The 19,850-nt window shown below is 46.8% G+C and overlaps 1 protein-coding gene across 1 annotated transcript in view; it reads right to left on the minus strand.

Annotated features, from left to right (window-relative positions):
* The window catches only part of CACNA1B (calcium voltage-gated channel subunit alpha1 B), a 199,011-nt gene that overhangs the window by 101,594 nt on the left and 77,567 nt on the right, over nt 1–19,850 (minus strand). The window contains 2 exon segments of the mRNA XM_030461487.1: nt 4,728–4,843; nt 15,620–15,723. Of these exon segments, the coding sequence (XP_030317347.1) occupies nt 4,728–4,843; nt 15,620–15,723 (220 nt within the window).

Genomic DNA, 19,850 nt, shown 5'->3' on the forward strand with positions numbered 1-19,850 from the left:
GATCAAATCTTTGTCCAAGTAATATCCACAGCCAAGCAGCCAGGAAGAGCTCTGGCCAGCACTGCTCAAGTTGTGGCATATGTGCAAAATCACCACCATTGGTTTTCCATTGCTGTAAAACTCATCTGCAAAAAGTTTATACTTTTCTGCAGTAAAAGAATCCAGAAAATACTAAAATCATCAATCCCCACCCCACTGCTCCCCCAGAAGACCCCCAAAACCTGACTCAATTTTTTCATGAAAGATAAGCAGATTTCCTGTGGCTTCCCAATGCAAAAGTCATCACCCCCAAGTCAATCTGCAGCACACACCACCCTGTGCCAGTATTTGAAACCATACAGAGTTCATCCAGTCTGAACCATGGATTTCAAGTTGCTGTTGTAAAATTATGTAAGGATTTTCTTCCAAAGGACAACTAAAGCAAACAAAATACTGAGCTTTCAGCTGGCAAACTTCGTGCTTCCTTGTATTATCATAAATGACAAATTCTTTCACAGGTTTGTCGTGGACTTAATTTGGGATCTTACTAAATCATCTGACACCTTGCTCCTGCAAAATTTTGCTTTGAAGTCCACCTAAGCCAGCCTAGATGGAAGGCTAACTAAAAAAAAAAAAACAAAACCAAAAACTAAACCCAAACCACAGGCCAAACATCAAAGTGTGCAGCTGAAAGCTGTCTGGAAGAATACTAGAGGGATCAGCACTACCACACAAGCCTTATATAATCTCTTTATTAATCATCTGGGAGGGAGAATGAATGATACATTAATAAGACAACAAATGGAGAAGCTGAAAAATGTTCAGCCATCCTGAGGTTGCAGAGACCAGAGTGATAAGTGTCACACCAGTGGGACCTCAGAATTTTTCAAGTATGCCAATTGGACACCAACAAACCTTCAGCTCCAAAGCACACACTCTCTCAACACAACTCTGAACACCAGCTAAGCCTTTGCTGCAGATTCAGGACCCTGAGTTGATGCCCAAGCATCTCTCCATCCACAGACACACATCAGCAGGGCTCACTTCTGTTCCTTTGCAGGAAAGAAACCCCGGGGTTCAGCTGCACAACTCCCTCAAGCCTGACTTCCCTCCAGCATTGCCCCTCAGGTCTCTCCCTTGATGTCACTCAAAGCCAAAGGACCAGATCTACCCTTAGGGAGGCTCTACATGGTCCTTAATGCCTGCTAAAAAGACAGCTCAGCAGCCCAGGCAGCATTGCTGGGATTTGTATTTTTTAACCACAAGCAGATCAGAAGTTGCATTGCCTTTAGTCACCACTGGAACACAGAGGTTGGAAGAAGATAATTAGGATGCCTGGAAAAAAAACAACCCTGAAACAACAGTGCTTCTACAGTAGAAGAAATATTCAACAAAGAGACTGCATCAACTCAGAAACTTGGAGCCTCCAAACAAAGGCACAGGGGCTTTGCTAGGGTAGCAGAGGGAGAGGTGCCTCAGCAGTAAGGTTAATTGCTGGTCATTAAGCACTGAGAGCTCGTTACAGGACTGGAAATGAAGGCAAACCTTATAGTGAGGAGCTGTTGAGCTGCACAGAACAGGGAACTCTGGCACGGGGAGGAGGGACACTGCGGGTTCAGGGAGTGGATGGCAGGAAATAACTTGTGTATAACAGGGGACAGAGGGTAGAAAAGGAAGAACAACTGAATTTAACTGCTGAAGCTTCAGACTCATTAAATAGAAGTGAATCAAAATTCATTCCTTAGAAGCATTTCAAGGGGGGTTCTAATTTGTCTTCCTGGCAATTATCCTCCCTTGCCATCTCACACACGTTGCTGCCCTTTTTCATTGATGTAGGTGTCTTTTCCAAGCGATATCAAGGGGCTTGTTGCTCTTTTTCTTCTACAGAAAGCTGAAACCTAAGGCTCACAAGTGTCAAAGAATAGCATTCAAGTTACAGTGTGCTGGAAGAGAGAAGTTAAACCCCTCCCCAGAGCCTGCTTACTCCAGGAGAAAAGAAACACTCGGAATCAGTGCTGTGTTGGAAAGAATTAAAATGCAAAAGACATGCAGCTTGATTAGTTCTGAACTGAAAGACTTCCCAGTCTCTCAGCAAAGTGTTTTCAAAATGATGCATGTCCTTGTAAGATAAGAGAAACATCTTCAAAAGAATATTTGTGGGCTTATAAGCTCTTTACTCGGTGCAGAGAAGTCCTGGCTCTCTGTTGGAACTGCAGCATGACAGCCTAAGAGTTGCTACAGTTTTGAGGAGTTTAATGGAGAACACAGCGGTGGCAAAATCATTTGCATGGATTACATTGCTTGGCTTGGCCACTTTTTAATTCCTCTGCAAGGCACAATTTCAAATTGCCTTGCTGCTGCCTGCCCAGAGAAAACAGGAGCTGGCCCAGCACCCAGTGGCAGGGCAGGGTTTGCTGATCACCAACAAGACTCTATTTGATATGGAACAGAAAAAGAGGTGTCTGGGGCAGGGAATTGTCATCTCATGTCTAGAGGAGTAACCCAGTGAGAAACATGGATTTTATAATTGTATCAGCTGAGAGAAAGCAGAAAGCAGCAGGAAGTCAGTCCCTTTACAGAATTCACTAAAAACCAGGCAGTACACTTCATTCTTCAGGATTAAATTTAAAGATTACAGGACTTTTTCTAACTGATCCATGCAATTCACATCTAAATTACACTGAGAGTCAATGTTTATGAGCTTGACATGGCAATTACCACATGATTTTTGGCCTAAATTCTGTGAGATGCAGGAAATGATCAAAATTGATGATTGCTTCTGGCCTGTAACTCACTCCACTTTTACAAGAATGAAGATGTTACACGGGTTTCAAAGTCATTTAAGGTGGCATGACATCTCTTCTTGACAGCCTCAGGAAGACTCTACCCAGTTACAATTTTCCTTGCTTAGTCTTGGCCTCGTGGTATGGGAACTTTACATGAAATCTCCTGTTATCTCATTTGAATTTATTTAAAGCCTCCTGACTACCCTGTGCATTCGTTCTGCAACGTGCAGCTGAGAAAGAAATAGAGCTAAAAGCTTCATACCTTGCCTTCTCTCTAATCCTAAGTGAAGAAAGTCAACTCAAACCCTAAGGAAATTGGTCAGACTGTGGGTTGATGTTTTTCTTTCAAGTCATGCACATCTCAGTTTGACACTTCAGCACATTATCTCTGCTACAACTTTCTCTTTCATTCCCCAGCCCTTTGTTCAGTAGGCATTTGTTAAACACTTCATCAATTAAGGCTTCCTCTGCTAAGTATAACTCTCACCAGCATTTGCACATTAAGGTTGTCAGTGTTTAAAACACCTCAGCACAGATCCCTCAAACAGATATGCTGCTGCCTGTATTAAACAGCCCACATTTAAACCATCCTCAGCTACTTTTGCTTCAGTTTCAACCACAACTGCCCTTCTAGATCTTGTGTTGTTATACAAATAAAAAGATGGGCATTTTGCAGAAGTCTTGCACTGGATTGATGTGACATTTATTCTACACTGGCAAGACAGAAATAGAACAGCCAGTCATTCCCACAGGGATGCAAAGCTGGAGCAGGTACTGCTTGTATGTTTTATAACTTCTCTACCTTAACTTTTAGCAAATTGAGCTAATGACCTCAGCACGGTTCCTCTTGGCAGAGGAGTCACCAAAATGAGATTAAGCAGCCCATAGCCCTGCAAGGGAATTCTCATCTTGATATTATCTATAGGGCAACCAGGATTTAGGACCAGGAAATCACGAGAGCCTTAAAATCCAGATGGCACAAGAGACAAGACAGAACCATGGCACACTCTGCTCCAGCCACTGGCTAAAGCACTAATTAATTTGAGGCAATACAAAAGCTGTAAACAACTGGGAAGACAAATTATAAATGGAAAGGAAAGTGAATGGCTCTGGCTCTTCTTTCTAATTCTGGAGAACCACAGAGTACAATGTGGTTACCTAAATGAGGACAGTGGCTGCTGAACAGTCACAGTGAATTTCAGCCCCTCAGTACAAGTGGCACTCGGTTGTCACTCCATATGGGCTGTGGGAAATAATGGGTTCCAGACACCACTTAAGCTGCTGCTACTTCTTCCTACTTTACACCATAGTTATGTCAATATATGTAACAGTTGTTCTACAGCAGGGGAAGGTTGTTGGTAACCTTTACTGTCTGATAAAAAGGAAAAGCAAAGCATGCTATTTTTGTTAAATTTGTGTGCTTGGGTCCTTGTTAGAGCTGCTCACGGCTTGCAATAAAGCAGAGTGCTCAGTTCTAATAGCTGCAAAGCAATGTTAATATGTACCAGCACCAGTTTCACAAACGAGATCTCTGTAGCTCATAAAATGACACTCCGGTGTATTTTACCATCATGGCAAGAGAGGATTATAAAACAGCTGTGGTAGAAAGTAAATAAAATATAAATGACTCATGTAAGGGAACAGTTTTCCCACTGTAGAGACTTTATGCACTGTATCACTTTTTATATTATACTGTATTAAGACGATTGCTTCAGTCTCAGCAATGAAGTTGGCCAAGCTCCTTTATTTTTGCTTAACCACACCGAGATCTTTTGCAATCACTTCAGGAATTGCTCAGAAAGAAGCCCAACAAAACCACCAAGTGCCAGCTGAGCACTCCCTACTCTTGGGTTACCCCAGTGGCAACACCAAGGACCAGTTCTGGGGCCCTTTTGCTCTTCCATCACCAGATGCTACTTGCCACAAGCATACTGAACCGAGAGCAGGGATCTCCCACCTTACCTGCTTTGAAGATCCACTCCAAGTACCCGTTGAGTTCCCGCTCAATTTGCTGCTGCCTCCGGAGCTTCAGGAAAGCGCGACGATTTTCAACCCTTTCTCGTTCTTTGGCAAATTCACTGAGGAGAGAGAAGAGTGAGAAGGAACAGGTTACAAGTGGTCAGGGAAAATAAACAGCCCCTCTTTTGTCTTTCACAGTGAAGCCTGTGAAGTCAGGGACAGCAGCACTGAGAGGAAAGCACCACACACTACATTTTGTCATCCAACAAACGACTGCTTTGATTCCAACTCAGTTGTTTCTCTTCCTCTCTCATCCTGAAAGAGGACTGCAAACTGTTGCATGCTACACTTCTTTTTTGGGACCACACCATAGCCATTTCCATGAGATCTTGATTCACAACCCCCAATAATTGTCCAGTCATGCAAAACAAATTACTATTCCCAAGACTAACACCTGCCCTCCATCCCTTCATGCCACTCATCCCACAGCAGAACTTCCTAGAAGCACAAGATCATGTCACAGACACACCAGCAGTCTCTCTGTCTTGGAAGACATCTCCTAATCCCTGCCTAATTTGAAACAGTGCTGAGATGTCAGTGCAGCCCCCACTCCCAAGGCACCCACTCTGAGGCTTTCCCCAAACTCATCTGCATCACCAGTGGGAAGTTTCTGATGAGTCACCTGGAGCTGTGTGTGCCCAGGTACCACCCATGGAGCTCAGAACCATCCTCTGCAACTCCTGGCTCTGAGCACACACCCGAGGGACTCCTGCAGCAGCTTCCTCTGATGGTTAAACCTGGGGCCAGGCTTTGTGTCCCTCATGTACATTTGACATCTTAACTTCACTGTGCCCTTCAAATCTTCAGCAAACTGCTAATTGTTGCAAACCTTTAGTTAACCAGGATTTACTAAAACCCCACTTAATCACCCATTATCCACACCTGCTCCTTAGAAGCCAGCAAGGAGCAGGAGAAAGGAGGCAGAAGGGAGGAAACAAAAAGCTGCGAGCGCCAGAGGCAGCTTTGTAGTCACAGTGCCTACACTTTACCCTTCAGAGCTGACACTTTTGCTTCACTTGGCAGGGCTGACCGACCCGCAGGGAAGGGACTGCAGGAGGATTTGGCTCAGCACTGCGACACACACAGGTCCCAGTGGCTGCTCTGAGAGCTGCCATCAGCTGAGCCCTTATCTGGATCTTGGCACAGCATCCTGGTCTCCTGACTTCCTTCTGCTGTCCCCCACCTCCCAGCACAGCCCGTGACCCCATCCTTAAAAAGGAGGGAGCCGAGATGTGGCTCTGAACCTGCAGCTCCTCCTTGACATTCAGCACGTGTCTGCCAGGGATTCGGGATCAGCAGGATCACCCGTTTTCTCCTGCTCCCTTTTGAACGTTCTCATTTCTGGTTCAGCGCCCGCTGGTCGGGGCCATGGACCTTCTCTTGGGTTTGATTTCTCTCTGGAACGGGAGGAATGAGATCAGACAGCACGAGGTGACAACATGCATTTAAAAACTGCCAGACGTGGAAGGACTGTGCTTCCAGGCTTGTGTCCTCTCAGATTTCCTAGATCTGGGCTGTGCCGGATGGGAGCAGGAGGCAGGGCTCGGTGGGGAGCATCCTGCAGGAGCAGAGCAGGCAGGAAGGGCAGCAGGTGAGCCATGGCACAGCTCCCTCATCCCTCGGGACCAGCCAAGGGAGACTTTTCCTTGCAAAACCTTTCATCCTCTGCCAGCTCCTGTCCGGCCTATGGAAAGGAAAAGCTACCTGAGACTTGGTCCTTTAATCTCGACTTTAAACATGTAGGAAAACGGAGAACTGTGCAAAGTCTCAAACCTCCCGTAGTTTCCATGCAGCCTGCAGGGTTTTACAAGCCACCAGTGAGGAATGTTGCTGAGGTTCAAGTCACCTTCTCCCTCCTTTTCTCTGGAGGTCTGGCACTGTTGTAGGAGTTGGGAAGGAAACTTTCAGGAGATGGAGCTCTGTTCATTCAATGTCTTTTGAGTGCTACAAAGCACAAGCAAAACAGTCCAGGTTAAAGACTGGAGGGTCCTGATGTAAAGTCTTCCTGGTGGAGGAATGCATCACTAAGGTCTTTCTCCTACCCCAGGAGATCTGAGTGGTTTGGTGAAGCTGGAACTTGTCAAAAAACTGTGGTTTTCTTTACAAAATGTAACAATAAAAAGCGTGTGTGTGTTTCTCTTTCCCACTCCGCTCATCACCATGCAGGAACCGAAATATTCAACTGCAGCACCTAGAAAACTCCCAGAATTTCTGTTTGAGAGCTTTTCAACAAAATTTCAGAACATAATAAAAGAAAAGGGGGAAACTTCAATCAAAATACCTCATTTCGTCTAAAAAAATTCAGCTCAAGTTTTCCTGCCCACTCTGAAAGTCCCATGGGAATGTTTGGCAGCAGTAAATAAGTTTCCTCTTTTGCCCGGCATAATTGTTGTTCATGAAAAGAACTCACAAATCATCAGAAAAGAAACCTGAGAGGGAAACACACTGCCTCTTGCCCACCTCTATCTCCAGGACTTTTTTCCCAGCTGGTTCTCCACAGTTTGGCCACATTTGGAATGAGGAATATTGAAAGATGTTTGCTCATGCTCATCCTTATCCTTGGCTCTCATCAACCATCATGTGCCCCCCAAGCCTCCCCAAACATTCATCTTCCAGCACTGTCTGGGGGTACCAGGAGGAGGAAGGCAGAGAGGTCCCAGCTCCTACAGGCAGCAGGAGATCTGGCTTTGGGGGAAGCTGAGCTCTGCTGGGGAGGTGCCTGCAGTGCATTTTAGTTACATGACAGCTGTGAATAACTGATTCCAGAGAGACAGCAGGAACAAAGAGAAATCAGAAGAAGGGCATTCATCATGGAAACCATATGCCATACCAAGCTCAATGTGTCACATCCTTCTTCTCAAGAGTGGCTGGTGCTTAAAGTCATCAGGAAAATGGATGATTGTTGCTTATCACCTCAGTGGGTGGAAGAGTAAAATAAATCTCAGCGTAAACATGCTCTGGAATAGCCACTTCAGGGAAATTCAGGAGCCCCACCAGCCACAGAAGAGACAGGGTCAACTCATGAGCAACCACCAGGGTCAGTAAAGGATTATAAACAAATGAAATTCTTACAAGTACTTTATCCGTGCCAGTTTTAAATTAAAACCACTGTCACAGCAAACAAAAAGGGGGGGAAAGTACCAAGCAAACCTTCATCCCCTGAGTCTCTGATTACCTTTCCTATATGACAGCAGAGAGCTGAGATGGAGCATCATGTAATGCACCTCCTGCTCTGGGGTTTCATGGTACATCCCCAGGGCCAGTGCTAGCAGCCTGCTGCAAGACTGATCACACCATTAAACCTCTGCAATTCAGGTTTTCTACTTGGAAAGCAGAAAGAAATGCTTCCCCCTCACAGGGAAGAGGCAGAGAGAGATGGTAGAGCATCACTGTCCTTGCTACCACTAACAGCACTCATGGTAACAACACAGGGAGTTGGTTCCTCTTTCAGAACTCTACCACTGATCTACAGATGATCTCATGACATCTCAGATCTTAAAACGGGAGAACTGAATGTAAAGCACTGTCCAGAGTAAACAGAAAGAAGCACAGATCTCAGGACTCCTCCAAGAAGGAAATCAGGAAATCAGCTGCAAAGCCCTTTTAGAATTTTAAGTCAAAGCCAACCAACCAAACAAAAAAACAAACAGCTTTAGGTTTGACTTCATCTCCAGTCCAAATACGTCAGAGGAATGAGTAAAGTTGAGCCTGGGTGGCACGTGGTGTCTGGGGACAGAGCCCTTCCTGGAGAAATGCAGGATGGAGAGGAGCCAGGTGATCCAAGTGGGTGAGCTGCTGGCAAAAGGAGCAGCCAGGACTGCAGATGTTTGAGTTACTCACAAGCCAAAACGAATTCTCCAGGTGGAGAAACAAAATTGGCCAAGACAGAAGGCTCAATTTGTAAGCTTTGTTGCTTGAGTGTGGAGCAGTGCCCAGGAGCAGACTTGGTATTTGTCAGCAGCCTGCTAAGCAGCCCACGTCACTCCAGAGCAGGGAGGGACAGGCTGGAGGCAGGAGAAGGAAAACTGGAGCTCCTCTGGCTCTGGCATGCAGGCTGGAGCAGCATCCGTGTGGGAAACACGTGCTGGGGCAGTGGTACAGAATCAGGAGTCTTGTGCTGCTTGGGGGCTGCCTGGGTGAGGAGAGGCATCATCCCAAATTCCTCTCACTTCCAGTTCCCCCCTTTTACAGGTGGCACAGAAAGAGCCTCAGATGGAACTTGGTGCTGATTACCCCCCTTGTTTGCAATCAGCTTCCAGCAAGAGCAAGGCTGAGGTGGGAGTTTCCCTAAGAGGCTGCAAAGAGATGGCAGGGATGAGCTCACACACTTGTGGCACCCTGGACTTAGGAACATGCTGGAAAATGACAGAGGGCAGCTGAGCAAAGCACATCCTCTTTTCCTCAGCAAACCCAAGTCTCCTGGGCTCTTGTCAGGCTGCAACCATTCACTCAGGGGCTGAGCATCACTTGTGAGAAGCTCCAGAGTGCTCCAAAGAACCTTCCCAGCATGGGAACTGCTGCACACACCTCCAAGCCTCCCAGCTTCCCCAGAGCATCCACATGCAAGCAGAAACACTTGATAGATTTTAAGGGTGGAAGTTCCTTTCCTTTGATTTGATTTTGATTTATTTTGATTAATCAGCTCTGAGAAGGAAATAGAGAAAGAGCCTTCAGTTAATTTTTCCTTTCCCTCTCAGCCCTCTGTTTCTGAGGCTGGGGTTTGCCACCCTATCCTAATCCAACAAATCTCAGTGCTTGGGTGAACCCATCATCAACAGAAACACCAGCAACACTTGGAACTCTTTGAGAGGTGAAAGGGCCCCCCTCAGCCCACAGCAGGGCTCCAAAAGCCATAAAGGGGCTGCCAGGGAGGCAGCAGCAGGGGGAGAGCAATCCTGCCAGGAAGAGGCCCTGCAGACCTCAGACACCAACCTTCAGTGTTTGTAACACCAGAAAGACTTCAGGATGAGCCAAGGGATGGTTATTCTCACTCACAGAACAAATCCTGAAGTGCAGGTAAAAGTAAAAATAATATGGTCCTCTGATTTACTGGCTTGGAAACACGAATAGGAACACAGGAACTGTTAAATCACGGGTTTTAAATACCTCTAAAAATCAGGCCCAGGTCAGCACTGAACACAGGCAAAGCATACTGATTAGAAAGCCTGTCTGGAGCAAGAAGAAAAAGCACAGAAAAGCACCTGCACAGAAATCTGAGGGAGGTGGAAGAAAGCACATCCCAGGGGTGCAGAGATCACACTGGAAAGTGCTATAATGAGATGAAACAGAGCAACTGATTCTCCTGGAAAACCATCAGTATGAATTTCTTTATGCTGGTGACATTTGGCTCCTCTAAGATTTTATTTTCCTGCCCATAAAGGTGGATTGCTAAGAAGTCAGAGTTTTAAAACTTGTAATTAAGCAAGGAAAGCCCAGAGGAAAACCAAGATTTCCTTGTGTTGATGATGACCAAGCTCTGGGGCTCCTCATCTGCCCTGGGCTCTCCCATCAGCTGCATGAAATCCTGAAGACATCCAAGTTCCATGTTCCTACCTCACCTGGAGCTCCAGCTGGCCAAGAGGACATTGGGCATGTCCTGAAGGGGCACATCCATCTCTCCCAGACTGAGCCCAGATGTACAGACCCAGCTGGTTGTGCTGCTGAACCCATCCTGATATCTCTGCTGGATGGATCAATCCTGCACAGCTGGGGCTGCTCCTGCTTCCTCCTCATTGCTCTAAAGAGGAGGGGAAAAAATAGCTCTCCAGAACCAGCTGATAGCGGATGAAAGGATCCCTGAGAGATTGATCTCCCAGCACAGATCCAGGCTTTACAGTCCCTTTTATCACTGAACATAGCAGGAAGATGCTTCAAATGCCAGCCAGCTCTGGGACGTGTCTTGTATTTCTAGAAAGAGGCACAGCAGAGAGGTGAAACCTTCAATACATCTCTCCTCCTTTTGTCTTTACATTCAGCTTGTGCCAATTTCACTTTGATTCCACCTAATTCAATTTGAGATGCTGTGAGTGCCACAGCTGGGGGAACCTGACTTGAAGGAGGCAACAACAAAGAGAGAATAAAGAATTAAAAAGCACTATTTATCTCACAGTATCAGCCTACTGCAATTGCTGGATGAACCTCTTGGCTCTGTTCATCAAGTTTCTACCCCAAAGTCAAAGCAGAGACCCCAGGAAATTGAGATTTAGGTCTCCTATGTATCATTCCTTTATTTCCCATTGCAGCTTAACAGAAGGGCAAATCAAGGCAGTCCATCTCTCCTGTCCTAACCCAAAACACGAAAAGAGCAAAGCATCTGCATTGGATAGGATATTTAGGTTGGTGAGATGAAGCTCGTGTGGAAAATCATTGCTCCCTGACCTCTTCTGCAAGAAACATGTGGGCTCCTCCTACACTGCTTGATTGTAATGGTGATTTTGTTAAAAAGGGGAATGAGCAAGGGATGACAAGAAAGAAAAGGGTTTTTTTGCCCTGTCTTTCCCCTCCTTTTTAAGCACAGGCTGGGGAAAGACTGAATGAGAAACGCAAGCAGAATTCTCAGCCTTTCATGATGCAGCTCTTCTTCTGCAAATAATTAACACCAACCAAAGTCAGATCCCAGCAGGTTAACAGTGAACTTGGACAAACTTGCAGGGAAAATGAATGATTGTCTCTGTAATGAGGGAGAAGGAGGACAGAAGAACTCTTTGCCATTATGACAAATTAATCAGCCTGATTCTGCTCCAGCCCCTGCACGTCTCGCAGGCTGAAGTTTTATGATCTCAAGCTGGCAAAAATCCTCAGGATGGGGAAACATGTCATGAAACTCAGCAGAGCAAGTCACTGAAACAGCTGCTTCACCCACTGAGTGGGTCTCCAGACCCAGGGAGCTGCTTGAACAGCACCAAAACCTCAGTGACCCAAGGTACCACAGCACCAGATGTTCCCCAGGGAGTCTGGGGCCCATGGCAGGGAGGGTTTAATGCAGCTCTGCCCACCCCACAGGGCATCACCCCACAGAGCATCACCCCACAGCACACTCTGCACAACTCAGAGTGCATCAGAAAAGAATCAAAGCACCATTTATCCCTCTCCTTGTTCAGCTGCAAAGGGCCAGCACAGTCTGTGGCTGTATCCCTTGCCAGGCTCCTGCTGTCACAGAGATGCTGCATCCATTGGAAATGTCTCCCTGCAGTTCTCACACCAGTTGGTCTCACAGGTGCTGCACATCTCAGGACAGAGCAGGTTTGGGCCACGTTCTGGTAATAATTAAGCAGGGAAGATTGAAACTGTGCCTCTCCACACTTGGTTATTGCAGCCAGACGAGTAAACCTCAGGAAAAGATCATGAGTCTTTACTGGCTGGTCTGGAAATACCTCAGGCTTCACCATAAATATTTGAGGACATGACAAGCAGCATTTTTCACACTTCAGAGACACAGACTCTCAGCATCCAAGGGCATCACTCCCAGGGCACTGCCCTCTCTGGCCAGCACTCCCACTGTCTCGCCACCCTCCCCACTCCCCACCTGAATCAGAGCCAAGATGCACTTAGCCTTGCAATAAGTGAAATCAGCTTCCTCACAGCATCCCATGATAACATTTATCCTCTTTGCACTGTGTAATCCAAAACATCAAAACAGTCATAAATGTGTTGTATGGGATCAGCCAGCTCCTTACCAGGGAAAATTAATTCCCAACTCAACGCCAAAGGAGTAGAAAACTCCATGATCCCACCAGCCCATGGAAGAGAGCTGTTAACTGGGCTGAGAGGAGGGGGAGACCAGCAGCAGGATGAGAAAAACAACCCTGGAAATCACTGCTAAGGGACAGAGGAACAGGAGGCTGAGGTGGGAGCTGGGTTCCCATCTCTTGGTGACAACAGCTGCCAGAGCAGGGTGGCAGAGGGCTGCAGCCTGCTGAGATATCAGCTGTGGCCCAAAACTCTGGGGTTTTTCTTATATATCTTATATATATTTACAGACATACATGTTTTCACTAACACATACACCACATCTCCCTGCCTTTGCTTTCTTTATAACTACAGAGGAATCAGCAGAGGAGGAAGGTTCTTTGCTCTTTGTTTTAAACCAGGTATCATCTCTTCTGTAGTCTTTGCAATGCAAATGCTTCCACGTTCTGCTAGCAGATGAGACTCGGGTGGCCAACGGTGTCAGACCCAGCTACACTGCTCAGAGAGAGTCAGGAACAAAGCCCACTCATGTCAGGTATCTGCCCAGTGTTGGCCCAGGCTCACAAATAACTGCAGAAAGGCAGAAAAATCCATTAGGAGTTATGGCAAAACTCTGCACAATCCAGTAGTCAGTAAAAAGCTCAACAGCCTGCTGTCATTTCAGATTATTTTTATTGCCATAATCTGTGACAGCATCTGCAAACCTGCTTCAGAAACTTGTAGCTTCCTTACTGCCCACTGAGGAACAAAAATATGAGAGAGGAAATAGCTCAAAACCAAGCAAAATACTCAGGTAAAAGCTTTCTCTGTGGCTTGCCAAGGTATGGACAGTGTCAGGCTGAAGCTTAACCCCCCAGTGCTGATGATGTCCATGGGAAAGTATTGAAAAACAAAATACAACCCAACCAACAGGGCTTTTGTGAAGAGGACAGTAATGGACTCCTCATGCAAACCCAGGAAAGCAGTGACCTAAAGAGTCTCCTGGAGAGATTCCATCCCCTCTGCCTTCCCCTCTGGTCCCTCTCTGCACTGCATCCCTCCTGCCACCCAACCAGGACGATATTCAAGGCTATGAAGTGCCCAGATCCTCAAAATAAGAACCTGGTGAGTAATTACCAGGTTGACCCTGCTCATGGGCTATCTGTAGAACCCCTAGCCCTAAATCAACCCTAAATCAACCTTGTCTTCTTCAAACAAGAACATGGGAAGGTGCCAAAAGCCTCTGCTGCAGGAGCCAGGGGTGACATGGTCACTGGGATGTGGATGCTACAATGTCCTCGTGTGGAAGTCCCCATCCCTTTGCCAATCACCCCTTTTCCCCAGGCACAGCCAGCCAAGCAAAGGAGAAATTTCTGCTGGATGTGATTTATTCTTTTTCTACACTTCTCTGGGGCTTTAGGCTGGAGCACATACTGGGAACACTCTCTGCCCTCAGAGGGTTTTCCATCTTTCTGGTGCCTTCTCAGCCCCAGCCCATTTCCATATTCCCACTTCCCTCCATCCCTCCCAGGCTGAGCAGTGGGGTCAGCACCTCCACTCCCGTGGTTATTGTCTTCAGCCTCTCCCCAGGAATTATTCCAGACAAGGACATCAAACCATTGTGCAAGATCAAATTTAAAAGCTTCCATCCGTGACGAGGATTTTGTCATCCCTACCACTAACAAAGGGAAACCTGATGCACAGAGCTGCATTTTCATGTGGGAGACACAGATTTATATAATATTCATGTTCTGCCCCAAGCAACAAGAGGCTTTCAGGAGAGGCAGACAGAGGTTTCCAATCTTTCGGTCACCAAACACGTTGGGATCCAGCACAAAGGGAAAGGAGCCTGCAGGCTTCTGAGTTTTGCTTTAAACCTTAAGTATCATTACAGGCACCATGGGCTGACCCCAGTGTGGGCTGGGGAAGATGAATTACCTAATGAACCAGACTCAGCCCTGGCACTCGCTTTAAATCACACGTCAGCCAGGGATGGCCAAGCAGCTCTCCTTCAGAAAGCCTCTGATACATCAGGAGGGCTGGGGAATGGCTTTGATCAGTTATTGATCAAGATCATTATTCCTGGATTGCAGGAACAGCAAAGTGCACAACTTGGCCTTCTCCATGACCCTCTCTGGGAGCAGCACAGCCTCCAGCAAAACTGCCCTGCTTGGCTCATGCACCCAGCATGTGTTTTGAGGACAGGGATGCTTGACAAATTAATAAAAATGAGGATGAATCTGTTTCTGGAAAATATTTTTCTTGCTGTAGTAACTTGAAGAGCAAAGGTGCAGCACTGAGGGGTTTTTCCCACTCAGCAACATTAACTCCTTTCTTTCTTCCCATAGTCCTGAGAGCCAGAAATAAATCTAGATCTTATTAGATCTCTATAATTGAGATCACCTGGAGGGGCTAACAAGAAACTGTGCAAAATGAGGTGCCAAAGTCTAAGAGCTCATAAAACATTAAGATGAGTCAGGTTGTTAATTCCAGATCAAATTTCCACAGACGCTGGGGACGTTCCAGCTGGGCTTCAGACTTGGCAGTCTGATCTCTACAATGGCCCAAACCCAAAACTCATATGCAACAAAAAACATATCCTTGGCTGAACCCTGGGTTTTGAACATCAAGAGACCTCCGCGTCCCCAAAACCCAGACATTGGCCTCAACAGCCAGGGGCTTAAAAACAACACCAACTGCCTGAGACCTTTTAATTGCCTCCTTTTGGAGCTTCACATTTCTCCATGTTGGAGTTAGACCAAATATATTATATTGGGCTTCCAGCTCAGCACTGAAGTATTTGTAGTAGCATCAGTGGGTTCCTGATGAGTTTTCAAGATGATGCAGGAGTGTCAGCAGCACAGCCTCAAGTCAGTGCAGTTCCAGGGAGCTCACTTACCTCTTGGGTCTGGATTCAGAATCATCTAAATGAATGATTTTTCACCAGTCCTCCCCCATCCTATGGCTCTATAGCCTTAAAGAAACCCCCACTGCCAGGAATGGGCAGGGCAGGAAATGGCTGAAGGGGTCCCAGGCAGAGTGTGAGGTACCCACACTGCTCTTTTTCATCCTCTCACTAAAACAAATCCTCTTGTGCTAAAACAACACAGCTTCACAGCTTCCCTTTCCTTCCCCAGGTAGAGACAAACAAGTCACAAGAGTCTTACCCTGATAAGACGCCCAGCACCAAGTTGAGCATGAAGAAGGAGCCAATGATGATGAGAGGGATGAAGTAAAGCCAGTTCCAGGTATTTCCTGCAGCATCGTTTGTCTGGAAGCCAGAAGAAAGGGAGAGAAAAAAACAAAAAAACAAATGTTAATCAGCCTCAAAACCAAAATATCAGAGAAAAAGGAGGTGGCAAGGGCAGAATTCCTCCCAGCTTGCCCTTGAGCTGCCCACTACTGATGTGCTTAGTTTGGTTTAAATGCAAGCAAATGAACTGGTGAACCAAGCTGTCAACCCCTACCATGATTTGCTATAAGTTCCAGGAAGAAAATTCACCTAATTCCACAGCTCTAGGACCAAAACACTCTCCTAAGTGACCCACCTCTGGGCAAGGTTTTCTACACCAGCCTCCTCCCTCCCCTGCCCCTGCCCCTGCCCTTTGCTGAGCATCACTGGCATCTTTACATCTCAACTGAGACAGAGACAGACACCCAGGAGGGACCCCCAGGCTTCCCCTTGGTGTGTTCTGACTCCAGGCAGAGAGTGGCACCATGCCCAGGCTCTGTGCAGACACCCAGGGCAGGAGACAAGAAGCTGCAAGAAACTCTGGCATCTTCAGGGCACTGCAATTCCACATCTGCTTACTCAGCACTTCAGGCTGTCATCAGAACACACCCGAGGCTCCCTGAGTAAGCAGCAGTCCAGAGTAAGGGGAGGGGAGAGTGGTTTAGTTTATGACAAAGTTTCTGCTGAGAAGTGAAATGCCACATGGCTGCTCACTGAAGCCAAGTGCTGAGAAAACCGAAAATTCTTCTCTTGAGAGTGAAGAATGCAGCAGTTTGAGAGGCTGATGGTGGGGGTAAGGGTGAGGAAAAGGGCCACAGACACTCTTCTTCTCCTCCCTCCCCTTGCAGAGGATGAATAACACCACAAAGTCAGGGCTCACCTCCCTGCCCTGGAGGCTGGCACAGATGGAGGATGCACAAACATCACCTTGCACAAAATGCACCCATTCCTACTGATCCTGGTCCCTTTTACTTATTACTTGTGCTGCTCTGGTCACTATTCCCAACCACATCTGCAAGTTTAGTTCTTCTTGCAGAAGGATTCACAGTAACAACTGCTTTACATGTGCTCCATGCCACCTCAGAATGTCTCTGCAGACGTAGTCACCCAGTAAATAAGAAAGACACACGTGTGATGTGGGTCACCAATGTCACAGCACCTCTCCCAGGTGATACCCCCTGTAGCACTGATGCAGGAAATACCTTCCAAGACATTTTTTGCAGGGTGCCTATCTGCACAACTTCTTCCTGAAGGAACACACTCCGGATCAAACACATGACAAGAGTTTCTCCAAATAGCAAATCTCTCTTCAGAAATACCCATGTCAGTTGATCAGTGACTCACCCAAGATGAACAGGGATTAACTAACCCTACCACAAACCACCCCTGCTAAAGGCAACACCAGCACATGACAGACCAAGGAGTCTGAAGGGAAAACAGGCAAGGAAAATGAGAGGAGAAAGTCTGTGCAGCCTCATCTCTCATTAAGAGAGATGTGCAGCCTCATTCTTATTAAGAATGAAAATTCTTAATGTCTTCTGCAATCCCTCTCATCCTGCCCCAGCAGCTCCATGGCTTTGTTCACTTCTTTTCCTTCCCCTGACTTCCCCAGCAGGGAAAGGCAGGGACAGACACTGCTGGCTCTCAGAGTTCTTAGGCCACAGCTTCATTATGTTAACAACATGGCAGCCGAGTCTAATTACTGATTCATTTCAAGATATGCTTTGAAACAATTGACTTGAAAGCAGCCAACTGCTGCTTGCAATGTGCTGCAGAGACCAGAAATGCTTTTACATCACCTTTCATCTTCCTTCCTGGCCCATGTTCCTGGGGTATGGGGAGGCAGAGCCCTCGTTCCTTGCCTGTCCTGAGATAACTTTCCCGTCTCACTGGGGCTTCTTGCTGCTAGAGCCAGACCAGAAGCAGCTCTGTTCCAGCCAGCTGGATCCCACCCACATGAAACTGCCAGCAAAGCCCTGACTGCTCTTGCAGCTTTCTCCCATCTCATCCTCATGAAACAATCAGCAAAGCCCTCCCTGCTCTCATGTCCTCCTTCCATCCCATCCCATCCCCATGAAGTGATCAGCAAATCCCTCCCTGCTCTTGTGCCCTGCTTCCATTCCATTCCATTCCATTCCATCCCATTCCATTCCATCCCAGCAGCAAACCCCCAGCTCTCCAGCCCAAGGTGTCACCAGGGGATGCTCCCAGCCAGACCCCACTCACCACTGACTTCTCAGGGCCAGTCAAAGGGAGCAGGAGGTGGTTTGGAAGGGGAAGGAGCACATAAAGATTCCACAGCATTTCCTTGCCAGTGAGGGAAGTTTTTGGGAAAGCTGTGGCAGCCCCTGCAGGAAAAGCCCCAGCAGCCCCCGAGGGGCTGTGCAGTTTCTGCCAGGGATGCTTGGTCAGAGTTTGCATCAGTGATGAGACCCTGGTTCTGGAACCTCAAACTAACAAACAAATAATTAGGTGAAATTTGGTTTACACACAGCCTCTGGTCGATGGATGGAGGTTTCTGTGGAGGTCTGGGGAGATTTACAGCCTACAGATCAGAGAGAGTCAAACAAAACAATCTCCAAATCCTCTGTTCCTTTCTTCTAAGCTCCCCTTTTCTCTGAGCAGAGCACAACTGCCTGCAGCCTCCCACTCCAGCTTCTGCAGCACAACCTAAATCTATATTTCACGTGGCAAGGGATTCCCAGAGATCCAGCAGCAGCCAGGAAAGTGTGGACCAAGGCCATGTCCCAGGGGTGAACCTGAGACCTGATGGATCCAGAGCTGACAGCTCCTCCCAGCCCAGGCAAACCCCAGACCTGTCACCCCCCAGCAATGCACACCAAGGACCAGAGGAGCCAAGCACCAACAGCACATGTTTAAATAACTTATTCAAATAACTTATTAAATATTGCTGAACCTGATGAAATCCTCCTGGGCAGCACAGAAGCAGCAGAACAACAAAGACCTTTGCCATAGGAAATGCTGGCTGCTCACAGCAGGGATGGATGCTCTGAGCAGGGACTGCTGGCCTGCAATGAACCTGAGCAAAAAAACCTCACGTTTCAGCTCCTGATTTCCAGGCTTCTGGACAAAACACTGTGATTCTCTTCTTTCCAGAATCAGTGCTGTCTCTAATCACTTTGTTTGTGTACATGTGTAAGTGTTCCTTTATTTGTATACTGCAAGGAAGAGAGAGTTGAGGGACATCTACACACAAAGCTACCCCACGTCAACCACACTGCCACTGACTTCAATGCAAGGCTATAATTAATATAAATTAATATAAATTAATTATAATAATAACATAATTTTAATTAATACAAATTATAGAGACTTCCTGATGACTCTGACTTCCACTTAGGAAGCTGCTGCCCAGGGTGGGATCATGGAATCATTTCATCCTCATGTCCAACCTCAGTCTCCCCTCTCCACATTTTAAACCACAGCTCCTTGTCCTCTTATCACACACCCATGCAAAAAGCCCCATCTGTTGTTGTCTTTGGAGCTTCAGATGGGACCCTAAGGGCAGCATCTGCAGAAGTTTTGAGCCACAAACCATCCTGCCATGTACCAGCACCCACCTGGGCACCACATGCAGGTCACGGGTGGTCCTGCCAGCAGAGCCCCAGCTCGGGTGTCCTGGCTGGGCAAAGATGCTCTCAAGCTGTTAGAAACATTTAGGCTTCAAGTTGCTCTACTTTTCCATGAACAGAGAAACAAAAATGCCTCTGAAGAAGGAGCCATTTTGCTCCTTGGATGGGCTTCAGCCATTTCTGACAGGAATTGCCCTGGATTTTCAAGGAAGAAATTCTACTATTGCTTTGCTCAGCACTTTGCTCACCACTGTGAATAACCAGCAGTTAATGGGCTAACACGTAACCCTTTGGAAATGTTTCCAGAGTGGGGTTCAATAAAGAAGGGATCTAATTTGACAGATACAGCCAAAGCTGAACCACCACAGACCATTAGCTCTTTACTGTGTTTTTAATCCAAATGGATTGTACACCTCAAGTTTACTCCCTGTAATTTAATCAATGGCAGAGCCTGACTTATTTGGGGCAATTAAAGTGCAATCTTCCCTGAGATAAGTGCTTTTGCATTGGGGAAAACTCCCAGCTGCTTTTGAGAGATGAACTCTATTTACCCTTCATCTGATTTTTCACAAT

This window comes from Calypte anna, chromosome 17, assembly GCF_003957555.1.
Source record: "Calypte anna isolate BGI_N300 chromosome 17, bCalAnn1_v1.p, whole genome shotgun sequence".
Taxonomy (NCBI): Eukaryota; Metazoa; Chordata; class Aves; order Apodiformes; family Trochilidae; genus Calypte; species Calypte anna.